Consider the following 25,344-nt stretch of genomic DNA (forward strand, 5'->3'; position numbering starts at 1 on the left):
CTCACTGTGGTGTTGGCATTTTTCTGTTGGCTCAGGCTGGGGACACACTGTCCAACGTAGGTGACAGATATTGGCACGTTATTGTAAATCCAGCCCAGGGAGTTTCTGGTATTTAATGTTTGTAACATCCCACTGAGGGCAGAGCCCCACACGCTGCCCTGCAGGACAGAGCTGGGCAGGGCAGCAGAACATGTGAGAGATAAACAGAATAAACAACCTGGAAACAGCACAGACCAATTATGGCTTCTGCTTTGGCAGCGGGGCTGAAAGAGACTTTCTACAATCTGAGAATCATCAGTACCTCAGATTCCAACACCAGTATTGCCATGGGAACCAGCAAGGCTCTTTTGGGGCAGATCAGCACAGCCCCAGCCAGCAGAGGGATTATCCCCACTCCTCCCTGTTACTGCAGTCCCTTCCCAGCTCCCTGCACTGCTGTCCCTGCTCTGACCAGCCACACCCCCAGCCAGCAAGGGAGAAAAGTGGGAAGACTCCAGGGGCATTGATAGTAAAAGGGTTTTAAAATCATGGGGATTTAGGGTTAAAAGGAAAATTAAGCTTAGTAGGCCCTGAAAAAAAAAAAATAACTACCCATGGTACATGAAGGCCTTGTACCTTGCTAGAACTGCACCTGTGCAGCTAGTTCATGATAAATGATATAATTGTTAGATGTGATGATTGTTTAGAAATTAAATATAATTACTCTTTATTTGTAAGAATAATCATGAGAAACTGTGGTCAGGGGCCTAAGAAAGATCACAAGAAACTCAGAAACTTGTGCTTGAATAAAGTCAGTGTATACAATAGAAAAATATAAGTTTAATAATTAATATGTAAGTTATATAAGGATAGAATATAAAATATGTTCAGCTCGAAAGCCATGTGGGAGTCAGATTTGGGTCTGTACCCCTGATTCCCAGAGCTCTCAATAAAAGCACCTGCAGAGAATCATATCCTGTGATTGTGTGTTCCTGAACACTGACAGCATCTGCCTTAGAAGAGGGAATTGTCCTGCCAGTTACGCCAGCTGGGCCTTTCCCCCTCTCACCTGGGGTGTTTAGGAAAGCAAAGTGCAGGATTTTAGTGTGTGTTTTTCAGTCTTCTTGCCTCTTGACTTGTGAAGAACTCTTGGTCTGTTAACTGCTGTGGTTCCCTTTGCTGTTGTTTGCTATCCCTGTGTGGTGTGGTTTCCCTCAAATCTGATCTTTTCAGTGTCTTGGTTTGATTTTCCAATCTTCTGCTTGTTGATGCTGCCACCATCCACACTGAAATTAATGTAAGTTTTCTTTTTTCCCAGGGTGTTTACAGAGTACTCCAAATGTAGCCCAGCAGGATTCTGGTCTGAACTGAAATTAACTGTCATACATAGGATTTGTTTATCTCTTCACATCCCTCTGTCACAGATGTTTGTCCTTTGGCTTGTTCCTTTTTCTAATTATTTTTTTATTATATTTTGAAACACCTTCTGTCTAACCAATTTCTCCCCAAATCAAATAGTGCATTTCTTTCCCCTTCACCTACAGTGATTCCCCCAAACTGAATGTTATTTACTTCTAGTGGAAAGTGACCTTTACATGAATCTGTTTCAGATAGGAGGTGCATTTTGATGCTATGCTGTAGCTTGTTCTTTTTGAGTTATAAATCCACATGTGCTATACTGTGTGTTGATATGCAGTGTAAGGTGAGGGGGGTGCAGCTTTTTCCATGTTCATACCCCAAAACTTCTTTCTGGGGTCACCACTAAGTCACAGGTAGGTGATTGAAAATTCAGAGCGATACAAACAGAGCAACCCTGACCAAAACAATGTGACAGCCCACCAACAGCTCCTAGAGCATATAATTTCCTTATTTCCCAGCCAGTTTGTGGAAAGAAAATGCATGAAAATATATGAATTTCCCCAAATGGCATCTCAGACAAGCATGGAAAGAAACCAAAATTGGGCTGCTGGAGCTGTTTGCAACTTGAGCTTGTGTCTGAGCAGCAGGGCTGAGGCACAGCTTGCAGGGTGTGTGTGCTGCTGAGCCCCTGCCCTGCCGGGCCAGGCTGGGGCAGGGCAGGGCTGCAGACAGGCTCTGCAGCACAGGCAGGCAGTGGGAGCCTGCAGAATGCACCAGGGCAGGTGGAGACAGCCTGGCTTTGGGCAAGGCTGCTGCAGAGTGGCTTCTACAGGCTCTGTTGGCAGTTTGCTGCTGCTGCACTTCTCCTTCATCCCAGCTCTGGGCAGCCCCGTCCTGCAGTCAGGAGAGATGGATGGAGAGGAGCAGAGATGGATGGAGAGGAGCAGAGATGGATGGAGAGGAGCAGAGCGTGCAGGAGGCAGCACAGGCACCTCTGCACAGTAAATGTAAGAGCTGTGTGACAACTCATTGATATGCAAGTGCAACTGCTGCAAATGCTGCGAACTCCACAGACAAAAAGAAGATAATTTGACAGCATTAAGCAGAAAGCTCACACAGGGCTGGTGGCAGAGAAAAGCACTTTGATTCTTCCGTTGTCTGAGCTGTTCAGAGCAGAGTGGAGCTTTCCTGCCAGGCCCAGGTGCTGTGCTGCTGTAGCTGATTTCCCTCCTCACACACGTTCAGGTATCTCAGGCCAGAGCTGCTGGACAGAGTGGCTTGTCCTGATTTATTTAAAAAAAATATGGATATTGATCTAATACCAATATCTAACTGTGACGGACAAAAACTCTCTAGCAGTTTAAAGTTAGAAAGTGTGTGTTTATTGTGTGTGGGATCGCTCCCAAATCCACACTGCACCTTCCAGGTGATTACAGAGTCTTTTTATCCATACAAGTATTGAATACCCAAAATACAAATACATATTCATCATTTTGGTACATCCCATTCCCCACTTCATATGCTAATCACTCCAAAAGCCATTCAGCAATTGTAGTTTGTCTCTTGAAATGGGTTGGTGTCCCTTTCATGGGGAGGGGTCCCAAAATGAGGAAGTCAATGAAGTCTTCCTCGTTCTGACCTTTCTACCTTTTCAATGCCAATATGACAAATGAACTCTTGGTAGAACTCCCATTCCTTGTCTTCAGTTGGTTTCAGAACAGAGGAGGCCACAATTGTCTTATGTTCCTAAAAGCTCTTTGTCAGTTTGTGTATTCTTCATTATCAACCCAGCTAACTAAACATTGTGCTGACAAGCAATCAATTATTAGTTAACTACTAACTCTTAACTTCATCAAGGCCTACTCATTTATTTTGATTAAATCTAGTAAGGCTTATCTCTAACTAAAAATTTAGCTCCTCTAAAATCTCTAAATTTCTTAAAGTTTACGTTTCAGTCCTGATGTCACTGTGGCTTCAGGACTGGTGCTAATGGTGACCCAGGGGGTGAAATCATTCCTGCCTGTAGCCCAGGCACCAGCTGGGTCTCCTCTTGCTCTGCAGTTGGGATGCTCTGGTTGCTCTCTAAATTGGGTGTGTGAAATAAGCTGGGTGTGAGAGGGGAACACAAATAATACACATGTGGGGGAGATGGTTGAGTCCTTCTGGGGATGGGATAAGGTGGGATCTTGAATATTCTGTAGTTTTGCTTTGGATGGTGTTTAAAAAGTGAGAGGTTGAATTCAAGCAGGTTTGTGTTTCAAGACAAATTAATATGTAATCAATGGAATTGTTCAGGCAACAAAGTAATGCCCACAATATTTAAATCACAATTACAACAGGGAAGTTTTCTGAGAAGCACAATTAAGAGAATTTCTTTTTCTGTCACTTCATTCTTCTAAATTAACATTTTTTTCCCTCCATTTGCATTGGAATTAAGTCTGTTAGCCTCATTTAGATAGATATTATTTTGGTAATGGTGAAAGTTTTCTGATTTTTTCATTCCTTTACTATGAGCCATGAAAGGTTTCCAGTAGCAAGCAGCATGTGAAGTGTGAGAACAAGGGAATAATAGGGGAAGGTACAGCTCCCTCCTTTCCAGCAACAGGATAATGGCTAGCAGGGATCCTCTCCTTGAAAGGAGAAATGGAATATGACTCTTAAAAGGAAGGATAAAAAAAAAAAATCAATAATACATGTTTTCTGCTAGTCAGACTTTCCTAGTATCCATTCCAGTGGGGAAATTAAGGAAAATGTTTTAATTATTTTCAATTCTCTTTGCACAGAAAAACAACTGTGGAGAAAAATGTGAAGTGTTTCTCTGACAATTGGTTTTCTGTAGTGTACACAGCAGTAAAAATAGGTTAATTGTGTAATACTTTCCAGGAAATACATCTTCCAAATCCCCTAGGTAGAGAGGGATGAGATTTTTATTTTTTTTTTTTTTTTAACTAAAAAGCTGGAATTTGTATTAGACTCTCAGTGCAGACAGAATTCCAATTGAATCCGTTTCTTGCAGAAGTTTTATCCCACATTTCTCTACAGAAAACTCTTGGTCACCAGAATGCAGAGGATACCTCACCTCTTGTGCTGTCCTTTGGCATGTCTAAGGGTGGAAATTAATTTTGCGTCAAGCTTTCAATATTGATTAAAGCCTAATTGTTGCTGTAAGTGTGTCCCAGGTGCTTGGTTCTTCCTCTGTTACCTGTGACTTGTCTTTTGCACATTGTCAGCAGTGAGTTTCCCTTTAGAGTGGGATGGGAAAGTCTGGAACCTCAAAGACTCAGAGTAAAGACAAATTCAGGGCTAAACCACATAAATATTAATTGAAAGGCTGTGTAGAGGGCTCCCAACTTGGTTGAATGTGTTGAACTCTGGATCAGTCACTCCAAATTGAACTTAGAATTGCAACGTACACTTTTTCCTTTTGATTTTGGACTTAGAAAAATGGACTTTGGAAATGGATTTTGAACTTGGAAAAATGGACTTCTTTCTTTCTTCACATGGATTCATGATATCTGCATCTCTTTTTTCTTTTTTTTCTTAATAGAGAACACAGTTCTCAAAAACTAAGCCTAGAGATTATTGCCTTGAATAACCTTTTTATCTTGACTGGATCTCCTGCTAGGTTCTTGCTGGCTTTTATTTTAGCATCTCTGTAGGGCCCTTACCAGACCTTCTGCAGATCTGATGTATTGTATGAAGATCTTTTATAATACTTTATCTCCTGACTGTTGCCACTATTATCTAAGTTATAATTTAGAGTTCCACAAGAGCCTGGGGGCCATTAGATTTGCAAAAAGAAATACCAGGTATAACTTCCCCTTGTTTTTTTTTCCTTCTGTAGCTGATTAGTTGTATTGCATTGAGCCTTCAGGAATCTCGAGGCTGGCACAGATTTTTTTCCTTTTTTCTCTGCCCCTCTCATGATGTCACTCTGAAGTACTTTTCCAGTCACTGTCCAGTGTGCCAAGGAACAAACCCAGAGATTTTTCAGGGAATGCTGAAATATTATTTGTGTATTCACAGCTGCCAGTTCAGATCTGAGAGATTCACCTCTGACAAGTAAATATAAAGATTTAAAAAGGCTGGGGGGCCTTCGTCATTGGCAAAAAAAAAACTTGTACATTATTTCATTTATTATAGAGATGTTACTGAGTCACAGGATAATTGGTGTGAAAACAACAACTTGTCTGGAATAGCATTGCTTAGATTGGGATTTTTCTGTATGCTTGAGGAGGCTTAGGGTTGTTATTCCACCCACTGTACCAGCATTTTATGCAGCAAAAATATACGTATTTTTTAATATAGTTTTCTGGGGGAAATAATATAATATTCAGCAGTAGAACTGCTGAAATGCCAGAAAAGCCATGGTACCAGCACTCCTGGCATGGCAGAAGTTGCCTCGTTCTGCAAAATGAAATTACTCCTGATGAACTGAAGAACATTTTAGAGTAATATATGGAAAACATAGGTTTACATATATTTTTAAAATTCCTTTAGAATTAGTAACTGTATGAAAGACCTTTGAGAATGAATCCAGATTTTCCAAATCAGAGCTCAAAAAGGCACATGAGGTTTTTGAATTGTTAACATTCAATAACTGACTTTTCTTTAGAATGTATCCAAAGGAATGGATTCATTTAATTAATTACTGTGTTAATAATTACACTTGGAAATCTGATTGATTACAGCAAACAACCCCAGCAGGTTTGAGAAGGCTCAGGTTGGTGCAGGAGCTGGGCTGAGGAAGGAGAGGTTTGCAGAAAGCTCTGTTCTCCTTTCTGGGGAGGAAATCTGTCACTTTTTATGTCTTTCACAGCCCAAATTCAAAACTTGACAGCAATAACCTTCCAGCTGTATCTACATGAATTGGATGTTATGGCTTCAATGAAAGACAATCTCGTGTGAGATTCTTTTGGTTACATTTCAAAGATTTATTCAAACTATATGAGGTTTTGTAAGAACAAAGCATGAAAGATGATTTTTTTTTTCCAGGCCCTGGTTCAATAAAGCCCAGAGGCTTAAGCATGTCATTGTGAGCCTGTGACTGGACCTGTGCACAGAAATGAAATCTTAACATCATCTTTACAACAGATATATTCTTATGGCTTGGCTAAAGAACGGCTTCAGAGAGGTAATTAGAGAGAGATATTTTTTTTATGAGTTAAATGAAATCTCCTGCACAGAACTGGCATGAGATTCATGCAGGAGGTTTCTTTTGCCTGTCAATAATCTGTCCTCAAAATGTTACAGAATAAATACAGTAGGAGAATAGTCTCTAAAGTTATACAGTGGGTATTCTGTTTGTAAGCTTCATAATGAAGATATTTGTCCCTCCATTAGTTGGTATTTTCAGTTTCCCAAAGAGTTCTGCAGGATGTTAAGGGCAGAAAAGAATCTTTGTCACATCATATGAAACAGATCACGAGCGTGAAGTCTCTGAACTAACCTTTCTTCAAACAGCATTACTGCAGGTCAGCAAAGTTCAAGGATTCTTCAGATCAATCTTTTTCTGTTCATGTGCAAGAGAAATTTAGGACAGAGCTTATTGTTGTGAATAAGAAATATTCTTGGAATCTAAGCTGCCAGAATCTCCAAAGTGCACACTGTAAACATTTCACTGCCTCAGTGACAGCTAAGTGAGGATGCCTTGCTCATTATCCATAAAGAATATGTGGCACAGATGAGCCCAGAATGTAAATTTCTAAGGAAATGGAGAAAATATAATTCATTTTTCATGCAGAAATGTGAGATTTTTTCTTTTTCATGCTGAAAGGTTCATGGAAAATTAATTAGGAGAACTCTTACAAATATGTTGTATTGGTAGTGCTGTAAAAGTACTTTTCAACACCAAAGGAAATAAGGGAGGCTGCAATCATTGAGGTTAAATGGAAAATGGGAGGAGCAAATTGGCCCTCAATAGCAGCTGTTCATTATAGATTTTTTAAAATAAATGCTAGAAATTAGCAGAAATATAAAGAGGGAGTTATAGTTTGCTGCAGTGTGGTATGAAATGCAGTAACTGTGTTAAAAAGCTTCTGAAGATTTGTTAGCATTTTGCAATGTGCTGTCTGAAGGGAAGGGAGATGCTTGCACTCAGTGCATCTTTGTGAGCACTGTCACAGTGAAATGTCTGTGTGCACTTACCAAAACTACAGCCATTTCAATGACACATTTCATTTTCCTGAGAGATGAGGCATCTGCTGCAGTGCAGGGAGAAACCTGCTTGTTTGCTGGCAGGAGAGTTGGGGCAGGCACGATTTAAGTGTCCCAAAACAACGAGAGGCTGGTTGGTATTTCTGGAGTCCTATCCATTATTTACAGTTACTAGGCTGCGAGGGTATTTGCAGCAATGTCACACTAACCTCCATGAATTCTTGATTGAGAAATAAAAAATTAACAATATGGACTGATGGGAACGCTGGTGGATAGAGACAAGTGGTTTTAGAGCAAGCAGAGTGCAGTGCTGGTAGCACAAACACACCCCCAGCATCTCAGAGCAGCATTTAGTGCTGCAGAACTTGCACACAGGATTCATCCCTGCCCTTCACACCTCCCCACAGCTGGGACTGCAGAGGAGTTGGCTTTTCCTGCCATTTCTAGATTTGCTGCCTTCTCTAAACTTCCCTCAGCCATGGAAATGAGATTCAGAGCAGCGTTTGAGCTGCAATTTCCCTCCAGCAGGTAATGTCACATTATCCTTTAGCTGCTGCTCCCCTGTGCCCCCTCCTTTTCTAGGCAGGGGTTGTTTCCCTGAGCCTGGCTCTGGGTTTGGGGGTCCTGCTGAGGTGACAAACAGCCTGCAGCCAGGGAAATCACAGGGCAGGTGACAGCCTCACTTTGTTAGCCCGTGGAATAATGGTGATGATTAGTCAGAAGTACAAAAGTGAAAAGCAGAACTCTTGTGTGGTTTGTTTCTTAGTAACACCTGGAGTAGGAACTGCCTGTGATGCCAAGACTTGTGCTGAGCATCACCAGCTTTAGGAAATATTTGTCTTGGACTGGGGCCTTCAGCCTGGGCTGCTCTCATCTGGGGTTCATTTTTTGGCTGCTCCTGAAACATCACCCGTGAACTTCTCTCTCATTTAAAGCAGTCACTCCCCTCAGAACTAAAAAAATTTCAGGGTAAATAATGGAGCCAGGCTGGGATGGAACACATAAGTTCCATACAGCAAACAGCTGTGTGTTCCTGACCCTCTCTGGCTCTAATTTGGGGCATTATGTGGGGCTTCAGGGATGCTTTTGTGTTCTTTTTATTTCCAAACAGCAACTTCCACTAAAATCTCTTTCAAGTGGAAGTGAATTTACTTTTATTTTATATTGACATGATTTCTCTCTCCAGAATCTGGTTGTTGCTGGTTTTTTGCTGGTAGAACCTTGAACTGATGGAGCCCTGTAATGTTTCCTTGGTCTAAGCAGAAGGATCTGGCTCAAGGTTCATAAGCAGGAGAGTTTTCATCTGCTTTGAAAGGAGTTTTCAACAAGACCTGGTTTACAACTAGAGCCTCCTGATCAAGAGTGTTTAAGGGGTACATTGTAATTGGAAAGCATTTGCATGGACTTCTTAATTATTTTTAATCACTCACTGTACATAAATCCTGGACTAGAGAGCTTAAAGGAAAGCTGATTTATTTTTGAATATTTTTTGCAAAGGGAAGATTCCAAAAGACAAAACTATTTCTGCAGGACCCTTGAGGGACACTACTTGTTACTGCATTTAATTACATTGCATAGATTTAAGTTCTGGAATGTGCAGAATATTATCTGTACATTATCCTGCTTTTCAACCACACCTTTAAAGTCAGAGCATCCTCTCCTGAAGAGGTGTTGCTTAATGACATGTTCTGCTTCCTAATTTAAGGCTTTCAGTAGTGCCCATGTTTAAAGTATTTTACATAATTCATTGCACTATTTTCTTCCTGCCCTAGGAAATTATAAGCATCTCTTGCTGTGATCTTTCACTCCAAGGATTAAGACTCTTTTCATATTCATAAACGTGAGGAATTCTAATAGCTGGTGTGCCAGTGAGCTCTGGGTGATGGTCAGAGGGGCAGGGAGCTGTGAGGGTGGCTCCTGCAGCACTGAGGCCGTGCTGAGGGAGGATCTCTAGGGGACATTTCAGATCTGTTGGTCCCAGCTCACAGGGATGAAGGTTTGCAGCATTAAACACAGCCAGGAGACAGGTATAAACCTGCTAATGATGAGAAATCAGGAGTGAAGGATTTGAATAGCTTACATCTGCCTTTGAGACTGAGTGATCCATCTCTTACTTTACATGCCTAGGCAGTACTGAAGGAACAGCAGCTGTAGCTTAGATACAGATGAGACTTTCTCTTAGGAAATGCTTCTGTTAAGGGCTTTTTACAGTCTTGTCACAGTTTAAATGGACTTTCAAGCTGTGCTGATGTTAAGTCCCCTGTTTGGGGCCGGGCTGATGGAAGAATTGCTATCCATTTCCAGCTACAGTGACTGTCGTGTTGTCAGAAGTTCCATATTTTAAAATACGACTCAAAATTCTGAATAGTCTGACACATGGCACTTATGTAGCTAACTCTTAAGGCACTGATGCCTTTTTTGTAATTCAGTTTGTAGTAATAGCTGCCAAATATAGTAAAATACCTTTAAAGGAAGTACTTTAGGTAGTTAAAACTTAACAATACTGACCACAAATCTTAAACTTCCCCACAGGTAAAGGGGCTGTGCCTTGCTTTATCCTGGTGAAGTATCTCTCTCATCCTGCTGATCTATTCCCCTTTTTAATGCTTTAAATGTATTTCTGCTGTGAGGTTATTAATAAAAAAGTGTTTATTTTAGTTTAAACATCAAACTAGCCCAGTTCTATTCCCTCCCAGTTGTGAGGCTGCTGCTTTCCCTGCTGACTGGAATCTTTGGGAATGGCAGTGCCTTCCTCCTGTGCTGTTTAGCATGAGAATGTCACACCAGGTTAACAGAGCTATGGATATGCACCCTCAGCTCTGAGTCCTCCCAGCAAAAAGATGGAAAAATACTTGATTATTTCTACCTCGGTGTAAGAGAGCAACCTGAACTGGAGATACACTCAAGCTGTGAATGTCAGGGATAAATAGGCAGCTTACAAATGGCATTGAAAACTGTCTGTGCTGCTGAGAGGGAAAAAGATTTGGTTTCTTATTGTTCTGCTGGCTTTGGGTTGATTTTTAGAAAAGAGAAAAGTGGCGTGTTGTGATGAGGATGATACGGAGTGATGGCTTTGCAAAGTGCAGCTCTTTTCTTCAAAGGTTTGCCTTTTAGACTGAATTTCTTAGGCTGGGCTGCTTGGTTTTGCTCAGCTGGTGCAATGACAGCCAGGAGCAGCTCTGTCCTCGTGCAGCACGGGCCGGTGGCATTAATGTGTCAACATCTGCTCGCTACAGCAGAGGTACCACGACCTTGCTGTATCATCATTAATTTCCCCAAAACAAACCAGCCAGAACTAGTGCTGGTAGAAACAATTTGGAGAACATCAGCACATAGTCAGACTTGTTTAGTCTTTGGCATTGATGGAGGGGTTGTTGCTTTTGTGGCCAGAACTCGTCAGGACCACGAAGGCGGGGCCTTGCTTTGCCCAGGGGCTGGGGACACGCTCGTCCCACCAGGAGATCATCCCTGAGAAAGGTGGGGATGAGCATCCCAGCCTGAGAGGACCTTGGCTGACTCCACAGGCTGTGTTTTAATCAGAAAGCAGCATGGGAACGCTGGCAAAGAGCTCTGTCTTCATTTCTGTGCCTCACGGCCTCCAGCGCAGATGGAGAAATGATGGAGGAGGAACGTGTGCCCCTGGGATGTGGGAATTTGTGTTTGTACCAGGCCAGACCTTCAGCCCCTGGCCCCTGGGGACAACAGAGCCCTGCCTGTGCCTGTCGCTTCAGGACCTGGACCACATTTTGTGTGTGGTGCCATTGCTGTCCCTCACAGCCACCCCAGCTCCAAACACCCCCTGAGAACCAGGAGCTGCTGAACCCAGGGGCACGCTGTGTTCTTAAAAGGGTTGATCTGGGAGGGGATCTCTGCTGCCCAGAGCAGGTGGCAGGGCTCAGAGGCCACTGTTGCCCATGGCTGGTGGCCCTGGGGTGGCTCTTGGGGAGTGGGACACCCTGGGCCACCACACTGGCCAGTCTGGCTGCTCCCTACACATGTGGGACCCTGAGCTGCCCTGAGCATGAGGCACAGAGAGAACCCTTTGTGCATTTAAATTCCTTCCCAGAACGAGTTTAAATGAAGGTAAATCCTTCCTTAGCCTTGGGTTTGGCAACAGTTTAAATTTAAGGCAGTTATAGAGGTATAATTGAATTGCTTTGTCCCACAAGCTCTAATGATGGTAAATCAGATATATTTGTATAAAAATGAATTATTTATTAAGACAAATGAACAGACAAAAGATAACAGATGGAAGATCTTAATCAAAATTACTTCCTATACGGCATAAAACTAAAAAAATTATAGTTGATTAGACATCATAAAACAGTGCATGATATCAAGGTAAAATAAAATATATGGCAAAATAAATGGTATGGATTAGGAGTTGAATATAACTTATCACCAAAATAATGATAATGCACAGATTTCCTCACTTAACCCCAGCATAGTAACCATGGAGTAGGCATTCCTACTCATGGGAGAAAATCCACACTTTTCCAGGAAAATGAATGGAAGATTTCTACTTTGTGAAAGGATGGTGTGGCTTCTATGGTTGTAAAGTGGATTTTGTCAGTCAAAAATGCAGTTTACTTTGTCAGATGTCCCTTCAAACCAAGATGTTCATTGGCACCTGGGAGATGCCAACCCAGTGCTAAGCTCATGGCATCAAAATAACTCCCTGTGAGAGATCTTGTCCTGTTTGGGTTATCTGAGTGCTTTAAAAAGAACAGATGAGATTTTACAGAGCATAGGATGTCCTGTTGATGGTGGTGGCTGCTGGCAGCATCACCTTCCTGTTGATGTCTTAGGATTTGGCTTTTATATTTTTCAGATCCTGTACAGCTTTGGTGTATAGCTCTAAAACTCCATGGCCTGTCAGCCACTGTTCTTCTGTTTTATTCAGACAAAGCAATTCCTCTCTAGGCCTGAAACTCAAGGACACTTCACTGTCTCAGGCCCCAAAAAGTACCAACAAAAGTGAGCTGGGGGAGAGCAAACTGAGTATAAATAACTTCATTAGCTGAAGCTGTAATTGGAGGATTAACCCTTGATGTGTCAATGGACCAAACTCATGACTGTGCGAAAAACTCGTGCCCATCATCCATCCTGGCTGCAGCCTCTGGGAGGCTCCTGACTGCCCAAGGTGCAGCTGTTGGAAGCCTTTAATAAATATCTGCTTTTATTCTCTTAATCTTGTCCAGCCTCTGTTCCAGGCAGCCACTTCAAGGCATCAGCATGACCTGGGCAGAGCTGGAAGATGTCTCAGCTCTGGCAGTGCCGGTTCCCAGCTCCTGTCCCCCGAAAGAGGTGACGGCAGCCAAGTGTCCAGGGTGTCCCCTGCCACGGGCACTGCCCCTGCTCTGCTCAGCACCCCAGGGCAGGGGCACAGGGCACAGGGCACAGGGCAGGGAGCCCAGGGCAGGGGCCAGCAGCCCAAATTCACCACAGCACTGCAGGTTTGCAGGAGTGAGCGCTGCTGGGGCTGGAGGTCTCTGCTAATGCAGCTCCTGGGTGGAGTTCGTGCCCCTGTGACCTGGCGTTTGGGAGGCTGATGTGTGTGAATGCCTGGCTGCTGCACAGGAGGGATGGGGATGCCATTTTCGGGGTAATGATTGTGCTGACCTGATGTCCTCACACAGCTGCTTTCTATTACTGTTGCTTAAGTGGGCCAGGGGAGGCTCAGGGGACTGGCTCTCTGTAATGAGCTGGCTGTGCAATTACAGCACTTACTGCAGGACACCGGGGCTAAATCTAGCTCATTTTTGCTTCCTCATCTATTTTTATATAATTCTGGCATAATGTAGGCATCCCGAAAAATGTGAGTTTATTGCTCCTGGGTGAAATGGATAGTGCTAATAGTGCTGCTGAGTGTTGTGAGGCCGGCGTGGTGAGGGAATTGTTTCATTGCTGCCTTTTCACTCTGTCCTCTTGCCTGGCAAAATTATTGACATGTGAAAAAAAAATCACCAGAGATCTTTTTGTTTATATTTATATTCCGGTTGGTTTTTTTTTTTTTCTTTGCTAAATTAAGCAATGTCATTTTTACCGTAGAAAAGCTGTAGTGGCTCAACAGTTTACTTCAAAATGCTTTGTTTACATTGAATTTCAGATTTAAATTTTTGCAGTTGTATTCTGCATCATGAATTTCTACCATCTAATAAGTGTGAAATCCTACTTTTGCTGACTTCTAGAAATTACAAAAATTATCATAGGCAGCAGTGCATGTGGATATTTTCCTAAAGGCATGGATAAAGTAAGTTTATGTTAGTTTTAAGAGGACAGCAAAGAAATATCATACATTTTATTGCATACAAAACCTGTGTATTTTTTTGTGGCTAACTTATTGTGTATTGATGTTTTTTCTTATTGCCTCATTATAAGAGTATTGAAATTTACTCCCAGTATTAAAGAGGAGCCATTTGACAAGACCTGTGCAGGTTAGTTTGCTTTGTAAAAGTGAGTTCTAGTTTCAAGGAGACAACCATGTTGTTCTCCAACTGTTTTGTACAAGACACACAAATATACAGAATCTTTAATGAAAATCATTGTATCAGTTAGTTAGAACAAGTGTTTCAGGGATTGTTTTCCCTTTATTTATTTATTTTAGAGAGTTTATTTGGTTACACTACAGAAATTTTTTAAATTATATTATGACTGAGACTTCATACATTAAGTGAGCTATACATGATAACTACTCCACATTTTGCAGATTGATTTATTGAGCCAATTTAAATTAAAGACCTTAAACAGAATTAATTAAGCATCACAAATACTACTAGGATGTAGTTAAGAGCAGATATATTTTTCACCAACTGCTGAAGTCATTGCCTGTAGACTTACTGAGTTAACAGAAATTTGAAGTAACCTAATGCTGTTATCCATAGCAGTAAATAAACTGAGCAAAATTTAATTAAAGATACATATCTATGAAATGGGAGTCTTGATTCCCCCTCTTCTCCCTTCAGCATATTCCATTCATGTATGCCTTTAATAGATTGGATTTTTTTACTGGGCACTTATGTGTAACAGCCATAGGTTGGTTTTTTTTAGCCTTGTGGAAGCTCCAGGGAGCTGATCCTGCAGGATATCCCAGGAATTTCTCACTTGTGCTTTCAGGGGCAAGTACTGAAGAGCAGCATTTTGCCCTCACAGCTTCTGTGGGGCCCAGGACTTTGGTTTAAAAAATTAAATCTTGTCTTTTAAAAATGTAGGTGTTCATTTTCATGTCCCAGGCAAAAATCCATCTGAGAGTTTTATTTTCTAGAAAATCTCAGTTTGACTATCTTGTTTATATTGTGAAGAGAGGAGTTGTTATAAATAAACCTCTTAAATCCTTCACAGACAATTTTAAATGAATATCCAGGGTGTTAATTAAGAAAAATAGTTTTAGTTTGGAACTTTATTTGAGCATTAGTCAGAACAAGGGTAAGAACACAAATGAAAAAGCACAGCTGTGATGAGTTAATATTTTTGGGTCAAGTCCCACCTTCCTGACACTCGGGAGCTTTGGTGACCATTAAGGATCAGGTTTATAAAGGGTCATATTTAAGGATCAGGTTAAAGGGTCATATAGGGCTTCTTGGTAGTCCGAGGTAGGAGTGGGGATGTAAAATTAATTTGGCATCACCTTCCAGAATTGCTTTTAGAAATCAAGAAGGGGGTGAATTAAAACAGATGAATGAGCAAGAATTGCTTTAGCAAGAAGGTGATCTCTCTTGCATGCGTATTTTTCTATGCTTTTGATAGAGAGATTTAAATACCTTTAAAGAACAATTTGGATTTATAGCTATATTTATCATGATTACTTCACTAAATTTGGCAAGATGCATTAGAATTCCATGTTTCAAAGGCACAGTGATTTAGGAAGTGAAATACTACAATATGGTTTGGCTTATTTTTCTAATTTTGTCAACACTAAAAGTGCCAGACAGTACATTGCAATACTCCTAAAGGCTTGTTGGTTGGTTTGGTTTTATCTTTTTTCTTTCTCCTGTTCCCCTGCTGTTGTTTATCACAGTGAAGTAGTGAGATTATAGGTAATTGTTCACATCATGGAGTCAGAGCTAGTGAAGAACAGTCAGCACAGGGCTGGTTTCTTTGCACCCCGTCTGTCTTGGTTTGAACAGACAGGTGTCTGCTGAGGAAGGCAGGAGCCTCCCCTGGAAAGGAAAATGTTAACCCCCTCCCTATGAATTATTGTAATTTTGAAATTAAGGGTTTCTCAGGCAAAAGATATGGGAATAGGAATAACAGTTCTTTACTAGGGAAGAAAATAAATGAAAAAAAAAAACAAAAAACAAAAACAATGCAGTGATACAAAACAAAACTGCCAGAACAGCCCCTGGCAGGCTGTGTGTCAGGGAGGTGACACAGTCCCATCCCAGGGGGGCTCAGCCCTCCTGCAGTGCCAGCTGTGCTTCTGCTGGAGCAGGATCCTGCACAAGGGGGAGTTTTCCTCTGGAGCTCCAGGGCTGGGGGAGATGGGCCTGGGATCCTCTGGGAATGCAGTGGGAAGAAAGCTGCTCCTCTGGGAATGCAGGGGGAAGAAAGCTGCTCCTCTGGGAATGCAGGGGGCAAAGGCTGCTGTGCTGTTCCCAGGTCAGATTGGATCCAGGTAGGAATGTTTGGCTCCTCCCCTGGATGCATCTCCCCATGGATGATGGAATTTTCTCAGCCATGCAGGGACACTCACTGGCCATGGACAGAAGATAATTAATAACGAATGGTCCATGAACAGCAGAGATCTCCTGGAGGGAGGATTGGCTGTGGGAGAGATAAAGAAAATGCCCAATGAGCAGAGGAGAACTGCCCCACCTCTGACAGATGGTGATAGAATGCACATCCCCAGACACATCTTCCAGCCCAGGACACTGCCATGAAACAGCTCCCAGAGCTCAGGTTCTGCTCAGTGGCCTGGACTGGGAGCCACAATGAGAAATCTGCTCTGAACCCTGAGGGGCCAGGCTGGTGACAGCTCCAGGCTGACAAAAGCTGGGAGAAGCCAGTGGGCAATCAATCTCCCATCCCTTCCGACCCACAGGTGGATTCCCAATTTAATAAAAGGTTGCAGCACAGTGATTATGAAATTGTGATTTTTTTAATCCTGCCTGAGCTCAGTGAGACAAACTTTAAAGGTAGAATTTCCCATTTGCTCAGATAAATGCCAGGACATCCACAAGAACTTGTCAAGCCTCTGCTCCTGATCTCAGAAGTGCAAATCTTGCTGAGTTCCCTTGCAGGGTGTTACTGCAGCTCGTTCAAGAGTAGTTAGGCAATGGAGGTGTTGTCTCCAGGACTGTCAGGTTTTTTTGTGTCTATAAAAGAAACAAAATTAATTCTGTCTTGGCATTAACAGTTCCAATTCCATTAATACTATTTCTAGGTTTGTATCTTTTCTTCATGTTTAAAATCATCCTCTATGCCTGATATTCTAAATATTCTAAAGTCCAAACTGGCAACAATTGGGTTTTTTTAGCTTATTTTAAATGTTTATTTGCAGCATGGATTTTCCTAATCCTGGCCTCATTTTTTTTTCAATCCTTTCTCTCTTTCTGTAGGAACCTGGGAAAGGGGAAAGATACTAAGATAAAAACTGGTTTTATTTTTTTATATGTACAGGATTCAGATTGATGTGAGAAGGTTAACATAAATAATAAAATGTTTTTTTTAGAAAAATCAGTGACAGAAAAAGGGCTTCAGCTTCATACGTGTGTAAGTTGGGAGAATTCAGTGAAATTATCACTCATCTTCAGGTACAGAATAGATGAGAATCATGACTCAAAACATGTATGTACCTTGCATTTTTTTTTCTCTCTTTTTTTTTTTAATTTGAATTTTAACACAGGGAATTTCTTGTACTTTTAATACAAAATTGATACTAAGTCTCATGTTTGAGGAGCTTTCTTTGTTCAAGAAGGTTTCCTTTATTTCTTTCTGGTAAAGTGTTGTCTTGAGATACATAACAAATAGCAGCTATTTGCTGCCTGATTTAGAATAGCAAATACTGTCCTCTGCTCGTTCTGGAGAGAGGAACTATGCATGCACCTTAAGATGAGACCATCCTAAATGCTAAAAGCAGTAAAGATAGTTTAGAAGACTACTTTTTTTTGCACTGTTATCACCATGTCTATGTTTTTGTCCGTATTTGCAGGATTCCTCGTGTAGAATGGGAAGTTCTGCATTGAGTACAAGTTCCAGGAATAGCAAAAAAAGCCATTTTAAAAGCTGTTTTCTGTCAGGCATGTCTAGCTGGTAGCACCAGAAGAATAAATTGCATCTTGCTTGGGAAAGTGACATAAACCCAAGGTTTTGTTATGTCACGGGGGGATTATGGTGAGAGAGAGACAAGGATCCCCCACCTGAGCCGTAATTCCTCCTGGTGAAATTGCTGTGGGCATAAAATGTCACGGGGGGAGCAGCAGGAGAGAGGAAATGATGATCCCTCACAGAAATCACAGTGCAGAGCAGTGGATTATTGCAGAAGGGGATCTGCACCGGGGACTGAGGTCGGCTCATGGTGACACATCTTGTCTCAGCCCAGCTCTCCTCTCTGCTAGCCCACTCCCACCTTCTGGAATAATTACCTTATCATGGACACATCTCTCCAGCTGCTTTCTGACCCAGGATTGCCTGGGGTGGGGGTGTGAATAAATTGGCTTTGTGTCATTTTTGGGATTTTCCAGGATTTTTTTGGGGATTTTTTGTGCTATTTTGAGGAATTTTTAGGACTTTTTGGGCTATTTCTGGGATTTTTTTCAAGATTTTTGGGATTTTTTTGAGGATTTTTTGAAAAATTTTGTTGGATTTTTTTTTGGGATTTTTTGGGGATTTTTGGGGAATTTTTCAGGATTTTGGGGGGATTTTTTTGTGGAATTTTTGGGGATATTTTCCCTGTTCCAATGGGGTTGTTGAGGTTCCCAATGGGATTTTTGGGGGTGTTTGGGCCCCGCTGCACCTGTGGCTTGGCTGCAGATCTTAGCTCTGCTTAAGGAGCTGGAGAGCTGGCAGTGCCTTCTCAGAGGATTTAATTGAGTGATCACACTGTGACACACAGACACTTCCTCAAAAGCCTCAGCAAAGGATGGCTTGGAACTGCAATTCTTTGTCATACCCATTACACTGCTCCCATGTCTTCATTCACTGCTCCTCAAACGTGACAGGAGACACAGGTGCTGGGCTGGAAATTACAAGTTTCAGGAACGGGGGTAGGAGTGAGGGGGAGGAAGAAATCAGTCATACAGATAGAATGATAATTCACTGCGTTAAGACACAAACTTAAATAAAAATCACTGTTAAACTTTTAGATAATTGTCAGGTCTTCACAGACTAACAATAGTCAGCCTATTAATTTAATGAGTGTTATTTGACCCATAATATTAAATGAATGTGGTTTGCTGTTTATTAATTAAACATTAGCTTGAGGAATGCCATTATTTTAAGTGGAAACACTCCATCTTTGTCTCCAGTGGTGTAGTGGTGAGTATGCTATCACAGATCCCAGTCCCTCTGGTGTGAGGATCATTTTGCAGAGTTCCCAGAATAACTCGGGGTCTGTTTGTGTCCCTGTGTCCAGCCTGGGTGCAGATGTTCTCTCAGCTGTGGCTCAGGCTGCTGCAGCGTTTCAGCAGAACTCTGGTGTGACAGCCTGGCACCCTGACCTGCTGTGCCAGGGTCAGCTGCTGCTGCTGCACTGCTCGACACAAAGCTCCTCTTAGCAGTGTCACTGTGTTATTTGTCATTTTGTTTGATAATTTTTCATTAGTATGCTCGGCCGAAGAATGTGCTAATGGAATTTGATAAAAATGTAAAGCTGGGATGAATTGCTAACACGGACTGTGTTATCCAGGAAGAGATGGATGGGCTTGCAGACTGAAATAAAAGTGAATTAATGTTAGTAATACCGAGGAAAAGGTCATGATTCTAAGAACTAACTGGAATTCAACTGCTGAGCAGGGATTTATCAGACAATAACTTGGAGAAGAAAGATGGGGACATAATGTGTCCAGTGGTCAGGTGACTGTAAAGCACCAGGAAGGTACAAAAATATAAAAGAGAAATACAGTCTTTGGACACGTAAGGTGAATTATTAAAATAGAAGAGTAATTGCCTTGCATTTGCATTAGTGAGTCTTGGCTGGAATAGTCACATTGTGCAGTTCTATTCACATTTCTTGCAAAGCTGATAGAGGGAGAAGATAGGCACCTTTGACAGAGGGTTTAGAGCAGGACTTATGGCAGCTTCAGGAAGCTCCACTCCAAATTCTGGTGGTTTAAGACAGGTTTTTGATATATCCTCTACAATATGTGCTTTTAGTCATTTGCCTCCAAGAAAGATGTAATTAAATTAATAGAAGTGGAGTGTAACTCTATGAGTCTATTAGTAGAAAGACTTTTTTGTGAGGGGATAGTACCAGAGTGACCAAAGGGAATGCCAGCAGGGAATGGATGGGATGGGTTTTTTTATGGTTTATTCTGGAAAGGAAAAATAACTGGTAACACTAAAAAATATTGATGAAGAGGATTACCAGCAGCAACAAAACAGGTGATAGGTTGTTTGTAAATAAATAGAATTTAAATAAGGTCAGTTGTGCTCATGTGAGAAAAATTCTTGAACAACTTCAAAAATCCCATTAGTGACAAAAATACACATTTCAAATAGAGCTGAACCTGGGTTTGAATCAGGTTAAATTAAATAACTGTTTGTGATTGCACGTAACGTGTTGTGATGTAACAGGAGTTCATTTCCATCCTGAAATTCCTTTGAAATAAGTTTTTGATGAATCCACAGATGTCTTCCATTGAATAGCAGCTCTGCACACAAATTGTCTCTTCTGCTGTGCAGGCTGAGCTCTGTTCAATAAACTCTGCTCTCCTCCACCTTCCCTCAGCCAGGGTCATGGCTGGGCACTCCTCCTCCTGCTCCTTGGAGCTTGGGAGAACTGGTCATGTCCTTTAGAAGTGATGATTAACACCAATATAAAGGAAGATCTATTCTCCAGGAGACAGAATTATAGCTGGGTGTCAGTCTGGAATTTGTGAGGAGATTATGAAAGGCTTTTCAACCTAGTACAGTGGTGACAATATTGTGACATAAAGTTCTAACAAAGATTCTTTGTCTTACAACATGGTTAAACAGCCTTCAGAGTCTAATATGAGCTTATTAACTTCGTGTCTGTTGTTTGAGCTATAGCAGTGTATATGTGTCTTAAGATGTTTAAGCTGCTTTAATATAGATTATGAATTTCTCTGTACTGCCAGCAGTGGGTTTTGTGCAGTTTTTCATAGCAGTTGACTTTGTGTCTCCCTGGTGCTAGACACTGACCTGAACTGAGCTCAGTGTGACCCTGGAGGGGCAGAGAACTCAGTGATGTTTGTGCTTCAGGGCAGATTTGGCTGCTGGAAGTCAGCCCTGGAGCTCCCAGGTGTCCAAACCCTGGGCACCTGTGCCCAGTAGAGTGTCCCCAGTGAGAAGGATCTGGCAAAACTTCCTTTTTTTGTCACACTCCACATGGAACGTGGTCTTCAGACTGTGTTGCTTCTACCTCTGTGGAGCTGAACTCTTTTCAGCGTATCCTGGGAATTGTGTCTGGGTTGGAAAGCTTATGGTCGCATTGCTCATCATCAACAAAATATAAATTAGTAACAAGAGAAACATATTTTCCCAGTTCTCTTTTGGTGTATTTCTTGGATTTTTACCCAATATTCCTGAATTTTACTGCTTTAATGTATCCCTGCTTTTGCCTTCTGATGTGCATGAGAGATGAATAGTCTCAGCGTGAAAGACAGTTCTCTTCAGTTCTGTTCCCTCAAGCCATCAGAACCAATTGATGTCAGTCACCTCAAAAGCCAATTAATCCCACTCCTGTTTTGTTGGATCAATACTAATGCATTTTTCCTGTAATTTTCAGGTTTTGACATCGCTGGATGCCAGCAAAGCTGAGGTAGGAAATTCTGTCTTATACTGGTGGAATGTTAAATAGCTGTCTGTGCTTCTGACAGAGGGGCCAGCTTGCTTACAATTTTGGGGTGAAAGTTTAAGTTACTTCAGGATGGCATTTATGCTGCTTCTAGTGCTTAACGAGCCAATCTTTGGAAATCTGGCCATGGTCTAACAATATATAAGCTCATAAAGCCCTTCTAAGAAAGTTTTGCCATTGTGCATGTCTTTCTGAAGGTTTCCATGGCACCAAAAGCACACAATTCAGAGGTTTGTTCAGTGTGTGTTTTATTTCCCACCCCCAGAAGATGCAAGCTGACCTTGCCCTGTGCTCTTCCATTTTTCTGCTTGGCTCTTCAGCCAAGCAGGCTTGTAGCTGCTGCAGAGGTGGTTCTGGGGGTTGGCACGTGTTCTGTCACCTCCACACCTGCTCTGCCTTGCTCTTCTTGTGCCATATGCCACGAGCTGCTGGAACAGGCTGGAGCATGAAGGAGCAGTTGGATTTTGTGCCGAGCTCTCATTGAATTCTGGAGTGCCATCGGCAGCGTCGCACGTCAGGTGCTTGACATTGCTGCAGGTTAGCTTGATCCTTCTGGACTCACATTTATTTTGTCAGCTTTCCTCTTGATGTGTGAGTATTTCTGAATGGTCTGAAGGTGTTCTTAGAGGTGAAAATATCCCGATTATTGGAGTATGTTTGGAATAACCGACTGCTAAAGCAGAAGCAGTCCTTTGTGAGCACAAACGTGTTTGACTGCATCTGCCTCTCCTGAACCAGTCACTGCACTCGTAATAACTGGCAGATATTTTAATTTGGTGCACAATGCCTGAGTCATTTATTTGTAATGTCAGTTGGAAGCTCAGAGTGTTCCCCTATGAAACCCTTCTCGGACTCACAGCAGGGAATTTGTGTTGTGCTCCAAAGCTCATGTATAACTGTGAAAAAATCTGTAGGTGACTCTAACTGCTGGATAAATTTTTAATATGAACCTTTGGTAAATTAAATTGCATTATTAAAGAGAATAGATAAACTGTGCTAGTTACTTTAAAGAACAAGAACACAAGTTCACTTGCATACTGCAAAAGAATGAGATCATTCATTTTTATTTAGATTGAGACTGTAATATCAGCGTTCAATTTAGCTGGTCTGATTCAATTGCATACTTGGCTTGTCTCAGAGAGTTTCAGGAGTAGGATTTGTATCTGTTTTTTCACTGTTGCACTGTTCAAATGTTTGGTGCTGTTCTATCAAGAGCCCACTAATAGTAATTTTCAATTTCTTGTTTTTTAATGGGATTTTGAGGGCTGAGATTTATCACTGTGTAGGTACTACTATTGACTCTGCTGCCTTCTATACAGTCTGTTTTCTTATTTATTTATCAAATGTTGTCATGTACGTTTTTCTCTTGTGTGTGTAAAATTCTGAGGCCATTGAGAGTTTCTACATTGGCCAGTTGAATTGATTTGTTTGTTGGTACTCTATTAATTTCAAAACTTTGAGTTAACACATTTGGTTGTTTTTTAAGAGCTCACCAGCTGAGTTTGTGCCCCACCTGCTGACTTTGTAGGCACAGATCTGTGTGAGAGGTTTTGGTTGGGTGCTGTTTCTTCCATTCATGAAAGTACTCAGAAGGATTGCCAAAGTTCTCCAATATAGGGCAAATCCTAATTGGAGGTAGAGGGTAATTCAATATTTTCCTTAATCAGGGTATTAATGTTGTTTGGAAATAGTCTGAGTTCAGTGGAGTAATTCACATAAAACGGCAAATAAAAGGATAACAGGCATGCAGAATTGGTTGATAAATTTTTCATCTCAGGAGACAATTCCTTTGACATAATGGCAAACTTTCCAAAATTTCTTCCTGAAAGCCACATGGGCACAGCACTCCAGTTCTGGTGGAGTTTTGAGGACTTGCATGACTGTGGGGATGACAAGACACACAGGACATTTCCTCAGTTTGAGAATAGTGACCCTGTGTTTTGGCTGATTTGATTTGATTTTGTTTTACTTTTGGATCTTCAGGATCAGTTCTGAGAAAGATACAGCCCCAAATCCTCTTGTTCTGGCTTACCTTTGTGTCAGGTCTTGTCTCATTAGAGCCCCTCCCTTGTTTGCTGCTGGAGTGCTGCTGTGGAAGCTCTCTACTCTGCTTTTGAATAAAAAAAGCACTTAGGTTTGTTTTCTAAAATCTTTTAGCAGAGCCTTTACTTGGTTGCTCTTGAACTGGTGATCTGAGTAGTCTTGAAATTTGTTTATTCCTTTTTATTTGTTCTTAGGTGACACTGCTGTGTTCCCTTACTAAATTTTGTATGAAGTCGGGATGAAAACTTAGAGTGTTTGTGCAGCTACTGAATGTTTTAGGAAGGTACAAACCAGCTGGGTTTTTTCTAAATGCTGGTTACCACACAGCACTACAGAGATGAGAACATCTAGAAGAAGCTGTCAAGTGATCCCAGGACCTTCCTTCCATCTTTTAACACAAAGGGACAACAAATAGTGACAGAGTCAAAGCTGTAGGCAGCAAAGCCTTCCAAAAATAATTGCCAAATCTGCCCACACTGTGTCTGTTAGGGTCACAGTCTTGTAAATATGCAAGTTAGAGGCATCTTAAAAAGGAATAACTTATGCATAGGTAGCCAAACACAAAGATTTTATCATAGGTTACCCTGGTTTCTTGTTCAGACCCATAACAGATTCTGTTAATACTATTACAAAATGGGCTTGAGATGTCTCAAATACAGCTGTCCACTGTAGCAATTCCCATAACACAAAATAAAATAATTTTTCATGTAATTTGCTGGAACAACAGTTTGAGAAATGCCTTTTTTCCATTCTGCTAACTTTATCTGTTACAGGTATATGGCATCTAATCCTTTTATTGTTTTTTGTATGTATGTTTTTCCCCGTGAAAAGATGTCTCATTCAGCAACTATTTGACTTTCCAGAGTGTTCTTCCTTCTAATTAGCAGTGAGAATAAATGATCTTTATGTTAGGCAAAGCATAATTTCTTTTCCTTTTTCTGAAACAAATGGTGTTACGAAAATAGAACAGAGAAAGCTTGTTGTGATTCCTCTTTTCCTCTGCAATATTTGAATAAATGATACAGTGAAGTTCAAGGCCTTCTTGTGAGAAGTGAGAGGTCATGCCTGATTGAAATACAAGTTCAGCATAACTGTGTGTTAGCTCTCTGCCTGCTTTAATGGGAGGAATGTCAAGGCTGCCTATTTTTTACTCTCATAAAGAAAAGGGTGCCAATATGTCTCAATAAAATGGAATCAAAATCATCTCAAAGCCCAAGGAGGTTACTAAATCAGAGTTTACAGGAAACCTCAGAATGATAAGGAGAATGTGGCTGTAATGATAACAAAAGTGTGACTGATATATCCAATGATCCATCAGGTCTTTGCTGACCAGGAAATGTCACTGTTAACCCTCCCAGGTCCCTGGTGTGGGAGGGACTGGTCAGGCCTGGGGGGCAGCGTGTTCAGAAAAGGTCAGCACGTGGATTCCCTTAATCCACCCTCTGCTGCTCCCTGGCTGGGGTGGAGAGAGGAGGAGAACCCACTGGCAGGACAGGCAATTTCACTTGTTTTTGATTTGTACAATGTGTGTGACAAACCCTTCTGTGTGCAGGAAAGGCGTTTGCATGAGCGATGTGAGCGGCGCACGTGCAGCGTGTCCCTGGCAGGCACGGTCTGAAAGCACCAGAGGCTGTGTGAGGGAGCTGGGGGTGCTCACCTGGAGAAAAGGAGACTCGGGGTGACCTTGTCACTGCACAGCTCCTGGAAGGTGGCTGTGCTCAGCTGGGGCTGGGCTCTGTCTCCAGGCAGCACTGACAGAACCAGAGGACACAGTCTCAAGCTGTGCCAAGGGAAATGTAGGTTGGATATTAGGAAGAAGTTTTTTACAGAAA

General features: G+C 41.7%; 1 protein-coding gene across 24 annotated transcripts in view; it reads left to right on the forward strand.

The window, feature by feature from the left end:
* Positions 1–25,344, forward strand: part of RBFOX1 (RNA binding fox-1 homolog 1) — a 1,167,105-nt gene that overhangs the window by 258,334 nt on the left and 883,427 nt on the right. For 22 of the 24 annotated variants that reach the window (XM_077786836.1, XM_031506137.2, XM_031506136.2 and 19 more), the window contains one exon: positions 21,401–21,433. In XM_077786836.1, coding sequence (XP_077642962.1) covers positions 21,401–21,433 — 33 coding nt within the window. Of the gene's footprint in view, positions 1–6,427; positions 6,473–21,400; positions 21,434–21,988; positions 22,007–25,344 lie in introns of those variants that run through there. The other 2 variants (XM_077786823.1, XM_077786834.1) reach the window with 2 other exon arrangements.

Source organism: Lonchura striata, chromosome 16 (assembly GCF_046129695.1).
Source record: "Lonchura striata isolate bLonStr1 chromosome 16, bLonStr1.mat, whole genome shotgun sequence".
Classification (NCBI taxonomy): domain Eukaryota; kingdom Metazoa; phylum Chordata; class Aves; order Passeriformes; family Estrildidae; genus Lonchura; species Lonchura striata.